The sequence below is a fragment of the Battus philenor genome, unplaced genomic scaffold, assembly GCF_028537555.1.
Source record: "Battus philenor isolate CCGP_79_NKW_IND1 unplaced genomic scaffold, ilBatPhil1.0.hap1 SCAF_1, whole genome shotgun sequence".
NCBI classification, from domain to species: Eukaryota; Metazoa; Arthropoda; class Insecta; order Lepidoptera; family Papilionidae; genus Battus; species Battus philenor.
The window spans coordinates 9223614-9234431 of record NW_027181661.1 but is presented as its reverse complement, the minus strand read 5'-3'; the positions used below and the strand labels follow the sequence as shown (position 1 = coordinate 9234431).

General features: G+C 33.3%; 1 protein-coding gene across 1 annotated transcript in view; it reads right to left on the bottom strand.

Moving 5' to 3' along the window:
• Positions 1–7434: 7434 nt before the first annotated feature.
• Positions 7435–10818, bottom strand: part of LOC137933491 (protein snail homolog Sna-like) — a 41575-nt gene continuing 38191 nt past the window's right edge. Inside the window, exon 2 of the mRNA XM_068777453.1 lies at positions 7435–8318. Within this exon, the coding sequence (XP_068633554.1) occupies positions 7435–8318 (884 nt within the window). The remainder of the gene's footprint in view (positions 8319–10818) is intronic.

Below are 10818 nucleotides of genomic sequence, written 5' to 3'. Positions count from 1 at the left end.
AACCAGTGGGGACGCTACCAAACTGCGAACTGCTCGATCTCACTCTGAGTCCGCCGCGATCTACGACTCTAATAAATTTATAACTTTTTCGCGTAGTATGCAAACCTCTAAATGCTTCCGTAACGATTAAAAAAGGTTGATATTCAAGTTCCCAGTAGCCACGTTAACATTATAATTTTAGTATCAAATATTATAAGCGATATTCAACAAAGCAATTTTCTAGCTTAACGATTTTTTTTTTGTTTATAACCATTACGATATTGCTACGACACTACGCATCACCAAACGTAATAGCAATGTGAAGCTTTTAAAACAAATTATGTACTCATTAAATACTTGTTATGGCATGTAAGTCAATTACTGATCATGTCTTAATAATGGCTTCGTAATAAAAAATGCAACTATGCCATATTACAACATTTATTTCACTCCAGATTTGCATTTAAAATTAGTGTATTAACGGAATTCAATCGCAACACCGTAAATTCACCGCGACAGGAACGTTTTATTGTTCTGAACTGCAAGAAGTGAAATTGTCAGACAATAGGTCTACGGAGCGCGTCGGTTTTGTCGCCACATAAAATGGCAAAGCCGATGGGTCGAGACAAGCTCAACGCCTGTCTTATCGTAATTCAACGTTTATTAATATTTTATCATTAGCGTGTATATAGTTTTTTTTTTTAATATTAACAAACTTAAGGTACCAAAAGACAAATGAAAAAATATTAGTCTTCATGGAATGGACTAAATAGGATTAGTAATCTGGGTTAGAGGAAAAAGTTTTCGTAAAACTGTAAAACTCGAATGGGTGTGGTATGCCTTTATTTGAACATCTTTTTTTCTTTTCCTAAAATACAAATCGTACTTGAAAGCAGTCATAAACAATTGCTATTAATAAGAAAATTGTACAATGATGTGATCTTAAACTATGTGCCTTTCTACACTTTAGTGCCAGAATAGATTTACATTTAGATATAGACGTTTCTCAGCAAAGTTGTTGCAGTGTTCATGTTTGAATACATTGCTAATATTATAAATAAAGTTTTAAGTACATACAGTTCACCTACGGTGACTCTAAACATCCTCGCTAATACTGGCTCAACTTATGCTACCGTTGCTTCATTTTTGACATCTTTACAAAATAAATAACTACAAATGACAGTACAAATAAAATAAAAAATGAATACGTTACGAAAATTTGTTATATAGTTATGTAAGAAAAATAGAATAATATGATTTGTAAATGCAAAAAAATTACAATTACTATTTATTTTAAATTTTACGATTCCCGATACCATACATATAATATATAATAGAAGATAGGCAGTTGTTTACACTTATATTTAACATGCTTCAAATAAATAACTCTTTTAATTAACATCTCTATTGAAGTAAATAATTAGGAAACTTTAATACCATCGTTGTTAAAATTGTTAAAAGGCAGTTAAAATTTAGTTCTATGTAATAAAATAACATGCTTTCTCACATATATTAATTCGAAAAAATTTCGTTGTTTCATATCATTTTCTCTGCTTTATTGTATATTTTGTCATATCGATGTTAATAGTTTAGAAATATTCATATAAAACCAACATGAAAAGAGTTCGAGGTAGACAACAGGTGGTTCAGGTTTTTTTTAATATGCCGCTACATAAGAGGTTCTTTATATCAACTCCTTTCAAGTCCTAAATAGTGTTCATGAGATGGATATTAACTATACGTTTCCGACTTGTGGGTACAAATGTCAAAAAATCACATTGTGTTGTTTTTCTTTGTTTTTCGATGTAATGGTAATATGCAGTCTTTTGACGTTGGCTTTATCGAATAAATAATTTCATTTAGACCATTTTAGTTTTTTTTCCACAATCATAATTTCTCAATTTGTCAAAGAAAAATAATTTTAATTATTTGTAAAAGTAAACAATACAAGGTTTTTTTATTTATAAATATAAACTTATAGTTTTATAAAAAGAAAACATTTTTAAAGAAGTTTGTTTTAACCTACGAACCTTAATTATTCTTCTTTTATAAAGTTACATTAACTCTATAAATCCATGACATTACTTACTCTATGATATCTCATATTAAATTTTTATATGTGTATGCACAATTTAAAGATTTAAAATATTTCCATATTTTCATAAAAATCTAATATTAATTGTACAAAAAATATTGCTCTACGTTGATACTTACAGAAGAAGTAGAAGTTAACAATCGTTAAAGTACCTTAAAATCAATTGACAGTTTTTATGCTATACGAATAGATACTAATACAGTTATAAATAATATTGCACGTTTCACAAGAATTATAAATTGTAGAATTTATTTTAGAATTTTTAACTTTCTTATACTATTTATAAAACGATCTTAATGTCGAAAGCCTACTTTGACATAACTTTGGGGAACCCTTCGGAGATGAAGAGATAAATTGTAATGTGATAAAAGAAAAAAATAAGGCATTCTCTTAATAACTCAACATAAATATACTTGCGATGTATAATATCTACACTCGATTATAAAATAAACAAATACAGAGCAAAAAAATTAATGTAATATAAATAAAAATATTTCTGCTTATACTGTATGTATATATAATAATATCCAACTATTTTGGTACCGTCAACTTTTTCAGCTTTTTTCGAACTTTCTCTTTGAATACGTAACGATTCTTGGTCATCCTAGTAAATATAATAATACACTTAATCAAAGCTACGTTGAACCGAAATTTAATAGTTATAAGATTCCACAAGTGCTATCAGAACGATTTGCAACGTTAAACAATGTAGAATAGGTTTACCTGCGAATGGATAAGCGCTAGTTGCACTCATACCTGCGCTTTCATGCATGGAATAGCAAATTACCGAGGCCCTCGTTAGTGGTTGAAAACATGACGTCAAAAGCTTACAGAACATTGTGATAATTCCGTTTAAATAACTTTTCCTCGTAAGTATGTTCATGTACTGATTTTACCAAATATATGTTTTGTTATTTTTTTTTAGCATTAGATCCAGTCGCAAACCTATAATAAAATAAGCTAGAAGTTGTACGCATCAGAATGAAAATTCTAAAGCTAAAATGTTAGTAATAGAACAATTAGTATTTTTATTGCAACGATAGAGGTGTTGAAAGAAGTTGAAATAATTAATTACAAATTCTCGAACACATTCCTGGCCACGGTTAAGCCAAGAACCTACATGGATGTCCCCAAGACGTATACCGAACTCCGCGGTCCAATTATGACTGGCGTGGACCCAAGATCAGAGCCGCCACACGGTCCTGAGAAAAGCTTGTACTTGTTAATAATCCACTCTTGGTTCTCTTAACCTGGGAGTGATGGAATCGGAAAATTATTGCCCGTGTAACGTCAAAATTCCTAAAAGTAAATACACCATGAGAAACTAGTTAGATTCCTTAGGAACAGAAAGTGTAGATTTCCCTCTCCCGAGATGTGGCTAGGCGGTCGGAACTCGTGATTGCCACTCAAGAAACTTTCTTCCCCAAACGTCCGTCAATTGCACGAGCGATGTACCCCGCTAACTGCTCCACTAGACATGCAATTCCTTGAGTTAGGTCTTTGGTTCTTCCATGGATCATATTTTTGATTTGATCTCGCAGCAAAGCTCAGTGCATGGCCCTCCCCATTGTTCTCTGGGTGATCTTGAGCCTCCTTATAAGGCCCATAGTGACACATTTACGATGGGCCACCACTTTTCTCTTAGCTTAGTATTATTTGTTTTATTATTTCAATTACATGAAAGTGTTCATAAGGAGTGCCTTATATAAAATATTAAAGTCAAACAAAATGTTTACCCGCGTAGCGTCGTTTGCCTTTAAAGAGCTTTTGTTTTACGTCGTGGGGAGACTCGTTAGTAAACCTTGTCAAACAATTTCGATGGCTTAACGGCATAATTTTGGCGCCGCGCCGTGCCTTGCTCGCTCGCCTGTTGCCGTCACTTGCACTCGTGTTTCAAATTAGTGGACCCTCGGCTCAAAATTTGATAAATGCACATGACGTAGGTTTTTAAGTTTCATGGTCAAGATATGTTTACAGGCTTTGGCTTGAACTATCACACTTCTGAATGAAAAATTATAAACTTATATTGCTTAACTTATTATAAAGATATTTTACAATGAATCATCCAAAAAATAAGTAAATAAAAAAACTAAATTGATCGATGATTTCTTTAGGTATTTCGGTCGAATATATTTTAATGTCTTATACATATTTAAGTTATTAATTTGTCACATGTTCAGGCGAAGCTTCTTTTAAAGTTTCTTCTGGAACTACTTAGAACCATAAAGAAACACAAAGTTATATCTTTGGAGCTTGCGTTTGCCACTGCCGGTAAATTTGAAGTATTCAAATTAATTTCTTTATATTTTAGGAAGTCATCAAAGTGTTGAATGGATTAAAATAACGTAAATATATAAAAGGCTCGACTCCATAAGTTAGTCGGCCCTTCATTGAAAATATATCACAATTTTATGAATATGTCCTATTTTATAGCTAACCTAATTCTTATAAACATCAAGGAAATGTTATCAACCGCCGATGTGATCAAATTGATAATGCAAATATACTCAATTCGAATGTTTTCCGTAGATATAAAATGTACTTAAACAAAAATGAAATATAAAAAAATTAAATACCTATAAGGCTTTTTTGACAATTGACAACTATTTTAAAATTGACCAGTTATTATGGTGGGATAAACTTACTAATGTAAGGGATATTTAACTTATATACTAAATAAATACTTAATACTACCGCCATATCGCATACCTTGTCGTTCATAAAATAATTTAGAAAATATTTTATAACAACCATTGTTAGGATTTTGTTATGTAACTTGTAGAGAACATCCATATTGTAAATATTATAATTGATTATGATCAGATGCAATTTTAAAATAAGTTACATGACTTTAGAGTCGTGTAACTTAAATTACATTAGCAACATACTATAAATATAAAAGGAAATATTATAGGTAAATAAAATAGCAACTAGCCATAATATTATTGTTTTTGAACCGATATGTAAAGTAAAAATATTTTTTTTTCTTTTATATTAAGAATGGGAATACATTTACTTCGTTGATTTCTCGTACTATCTTGTTGCTTATTTATAAATTTCCCTTTAATATCTTATGGAAGAAATTTACACAAGAATTAATAAGAAATGTTATCACTATTATTGTATCGCAAGGTATAGAACACCCTAAGTGATTAGAGCCGAAGAGTTGCACTTAACTGTACTAAGATTATAAAAAGTTTCTATTCAAATGTATCTTACTAGCACTTATGTTAATAATTAAAATAATTATTGTTTATTGAGATCTTAACTTATATGTAGGATTTTACATGTTGTATATTTATGCAGGCTAGGTATATATTTAAAAATTAGTGGTATTAAAGTTGGGAAGATTTTTTGGAAAATTTGATCTAATACTTTAATTAGATCCAGTGGCGTACCTAGAACTTTTGCCGCCCGGGGCGTATTCCAGTTTGCCGCCCTTTCTATTATATGTCAATCAAATAGTGATTTTTGATTTAAAAAAATATTGATATATCACTTCAAAGTAATCATATAAAGTTTTCAAAAGAAATGACATTTATAAACTGACATCAAAAAATTTTAGTTAGGAAAAAATGCCGAACAAAGTCGTAAAGATCCTTTTACGAATTCAACGAATTTTATGAATACAATAAACTAAAAATATTATCTTGTTCTTGAATTAGAATCCAAAATTTACACTAAAATGCATTTATATACACCGAGGAATAATATTCGAAATCATAAAGTTAATCATAATTTATATAAATCAAATATTAAACTTATAATAATCATTTATTATTCAAGAAAGAAAATAAATTTGAAATGAAAAAGTTGCTTTTTACAACTATAAGTAAATATAAAAAATGCCGCCCCAAGGTAAGTGCCGCCCGGTGCGGACCGCACCCACCGCCCCCCCCTAGGTACGCCACTGATTAGATCTATTATTATAAAAACAATTCCACCAGATATTTCACTCAAAACAACGAATTTATATCACCAAGAAATTGAGAAAATACCTTAAAATGACTATTATTTAAATCTAATTTCTAATTAGTATCGATTGCTACTAAGTAGTGAAAAATATGAAATAATTTACAAACTAGCAATTTTTTTCTTATTCTAATGTGATTAATAATGTACGTGGGACTCTTGATTAGCACTTGAATATTATTAATTGGTATACAAACTCTTAACTTATGTATACACTATTACATGTTCAATTAATTTTTCTATATTTATTATAATGCCCGCTTAAAATTCGAAATAAACTTTTATTCTCTCGCGTTTTTTTAATTTTATTTAAAAGCAAAAGGTGGTGCGGTCCGCATTTTGAATGCCAAAAATAATCTATCCGCGCACTTCGTTCATTTCTCACAACGTGATATCTAACAACCCCCTAATAACTAAATCTTAGCAAACAGTAATTATGACTGTCAGTGAGCAATAAAATATTATCTACAACATTGGGAATAGTATACAATAAGGCTTTGAGTGTGTAAACAATTTAGGTAAATACCTTTAAGTCTTATATATAATTTTATAATTTTACTTGGTCGTCCAAAGAGTCTCGCAGCAGATTTATATTCTCGATCTTTTTAGTCTTTATTAATTACGTAATTATAATCTATAAAATCCTTGATGATATGCGAATTAAAAACCAAATCCTGTAAAAGTCATTATATTCCTTATATATATATTATATGGCGGAACTAACACGTCAGAACAATATTACATTTTTATGTTTTATTTTTATAAATACAAATCTGCTGCTAGCCTCCTGTTATTTATTTTTCAGTATTGCTAATTTTAATACATATCGCAATAACAGCGATGTTGAAAAGGATCTTAGCGCGAACTATATAAATGTACCATTGCTGAGGTCCATGGGAAGACTGTTTGCAGAACGTATCTGGTAAAAGCTTTCATCCTCCAGTATCACCATTTTAGCCTTTATCCTTTATCTCTTATTCATGACACGTTACTCGTGCCCTACCGTTTTCCATTACGCTCATAATTTTATTGCTCTCTTTGTACCACAGCTCGACGGTTTCATTAAGTCTCTACGTATCACTTTAACTACCACCTAAGTCGTCACTCTGTGTGACACTAAGTAATCTAAATAACCTATCACTACGTAAATACTACATGGTAACTTTGCAGGCTTTCGCAAAATTGACACAATTCATTCTGTCGATGCCCGAGAATATCTCGTTTCTTTTTTAATTAATAATATAAAGACGAATTAGGTACTTTATTATTGCTTATTGTTTTCAACGCTGCCGAGATTGCGCGCAGCTTGTAAAAATATTTCCATCGAATAAAAAGATGTAAAGAAGTATATAGAGAAATCTTTCGTTGCAATGGTTGCGACGTGAGTTTCACTCGTCCGAGCGACCGCACGCCGATTCGTTGTGTTTGTTTAGGTAGCTCTTAAGTGCGAACGTTTTGTGACAGCGGGCGCACTCGTACTTCTTATCAGAAGAGTGGGTCTGTAAATGCGCGCGCAGATTGGAGCGGTCGGCGAAGGCCTTCTCGCAGACGACGCAATGGTACGGCTTCTCGCCGGTGTGCGAGCGTAGGTGGCCGCGAAGGAGCCACGGTCTTGAGAACTGCTTTCCGCACACGCCGCACACGTGACCCATGCTATGCGTGAGGATGTGCATGGTCAGCGCTGGCATCGACACGTACGCTTTACCGCACTCACCACACCGCTTCGATGAACCCGTTTCCATGTTTCGGTGTGTTTGTCTATGACGCGACAAATTGGATGAAGTAGAGTAGCATTTCCCGCATTGTTTGCAGTCAAATTTTTTCCCTTTAGTTATCGTTTGGGAGGTATCTGCATGTTCGGGCGGTACCTTTGGTTCTGAATCATGAATTGGTCCCGGTGTTGGTACTGGTTGCAGCGGAGGTGCAGGCACTTTATTCTCGATGGGTTCGCTAGGTTGGTACGCGACAAAGTTTATTGGTGCTTCAACCGTAGCATAATGTGGTTGAAACGGAGCAACTGAGTGAATGGTCTGGATGACGGGTTTGGGTGGTTCCTCGGCTATTATAAAGATGTTCGTCGGGTGGATGGTGTACGTGTAAAGGGGAACTACGGAGCGGTCAGGCGCCTGTAGCACGGTCAGCACCGTGGTTGGTGGCTGTGGCGGCGCGCTGTGTGCGAGCGACAGTAGATCGTGTGCCGCCTCCGTGTCCGCCGCCGAACGTTCCGGAATGGGCTGGTTGACAAGCTCCGCACACTCGGCTGCCTTTGTTTCTGTTAAGAAAATATGGATTTATGTAATAACATTAAAATCAACTCCTATTACCATCTAGCCGAATACCACCCGGGTGAAACCCATGGTAGCCAGTAAATATAAAGTTAACCCTTCCGGCGTATGTTACGTTTTACTTGAGAATTATCTTCTGTGTTTAAAATAATCTAAAGCGATGGCCAAGGACGAGGCCCTGAAGAGTAAAAGAAGACCTGAATATGAGAGATGCGCCATTTCATTCGTCAAGCGACAACTAATATTGGAGTCGCTCGACGAATGGAACAGGAGGTATATGGAAGGAACGACCGACGGCTTCAGTAACGAGGACATTTTTTCCGGACGCCATTTCAGCCTACCGCGTGCTCCGCAGTATCGAGGTGGACGCGGTCTCGGCCCAGCTCTTCACGGGGCACGGGGGGTTCTCTGAGTACCTCCACAGGTTCAAGCTCAAGGAGGACCCCTCGTGCTTCTGTGAACCGGGTTTGGACCAGATCGTGATCCACCTTGTGGCCCGGTGTCCCGCATTCGGGGGACTCCGGTTCGGCTTGGAGTGCCGGTCTGGCGTTGAAATCAGGGAGGAGTCAATAACCTCCCTGATAAGCGGAAAGAATACCAGGGAAGAATTCCTCTCTTATTGCAAAAGAATCACACAATATGCTATAGAAAGAAATAAGAGTTAGGCATAGACAACAAATAAAAACTAACAAGACAAGTAAAAAAAAATAATAATATAAAACTGTGATATAGAATAGATAAAAATGTGATACAATAAAAATAGAAATTAAGAAAATGTAAAATGAAAAGAGGATGAAAGAAAGGTAAACAGAGCAAAAGGGAAAGAAAGCAGAATTGTGGCATAAAAGAATAGATTGATAGATTATGTGAAGTATGAAAGTAGAGAATGAAAATAAAAAATAATTATGTGAATAAATAAAATTGCCCATAAAGTCCCTGTCCCACCAAAGATACGTACGAGAGGCCCCCAATAGCGGGGGCCATAAAAAAAAATCTAAAGCACATAGACAGAGCCGGGAATGGGCTTCTGTATAAAATAAAATAAAAAAAAACAATGGCTTCTTTTAAGTTAAATAATACTATTTACAGATTACAGATACTATTTACAATAGAAAAGCAAAATGATTATTTTAAAAAGAGTTTTTTCATATTTCGAATAAATAAAATTGAAGGTTAAATTCAAAGACAATTGCAAACTTAAATAAATTACTTGTATTATTTTCAACTTTGGATCATTTGTAGTGATAGCTATTGTAAGTCATGAGGCCACTAGCAGTGCCTAATTTGTTAAAAAATAAAATCAAATTTAGCTGCTTTATAGTAAAGAATCATGGACAATGTCGATAGATATAAAGCGAAAACACTCTCAACTCATAGAAAATAGAAAGTGCTTCTGTTATCTGTATATGTTATGAGAATCAGTAGATTTGTGAATCCAAAACAGGATATTGGCATAAGATACTATTTATTTCAATTAAATAAGAATAATTTCTCGTTACTAGTATAGAGATAATCTACATTCAGAATAAATTTCAACATTACTATCAATTTTACGTAACGCATTTAACTTGTTGCGCTCTATAAACTTGTTGCTTGACCGCTTCTTTGTAGGAGCTTATTTCTATCCTTTTCGTAACAACTTAATTTACGGTAGTGTTTTCCAAATTGAAATAAATCTGTTAAAATCTCGAATCGTCTGCTTTTTTACCGCTTATACGTGTCTGTCCAAATTGGTTTTATGCAACAAAGAGTTCGCCGGAACGAGTAAAATGCTAAATAATAAAAAAAATCCTGTATTTGCTTTGACGGTTTTAAAACACGAGCGCAATAGACGAGATTGAGTTTTGACGAACAGAATTCGATTATTTTTTTATTTTTCAATACACTCTGCTGTTAATTAAAATGAAAAGTAATTTTTGATCGTTAAAATAAATGAATGAACTGCCTACAGCTATGTTACCGGATATTAATTAATCATTTAATTGAAGGCACACGATGTAAAGTTCTCTTACTTCCAACAAATATTTATTCCGTTATGAGTATTAATGTTTTACGTTCAAGTTTTCTTTTATTAACAAACGATTACTCGTCGACGTCAGACATTTTAAAAATTCTTTAAATAACTCAAGAACTCTCTCTGAAAAGTATTTTGCAATATTATTGCCTTGTCATTGAAGGTAGTGAGAGTTTCTTAACAGTTTTGTGCAATTAAAGTGTACGTCTTTTACGAGTATGAAATCAGAATTAACACAGTTTTGAAAACAAAGAAGTAGTCTAGACTATTTTTGTGTTCAGATACAAACTGTGTGAATAACAAAGCAAGACCTAACTAATATTTAATCAATAATATAACATAAAATATTGGTTCCTTTTAAAGTCATCGCGGGTACCGTTGGTTTATTATACCTTAATGTAGTATCGAGCGCATTTTTTTTAAAAAATAGAAAATATTTTCGTTGATTTCATGTCAAGTGTCATTATTATTTG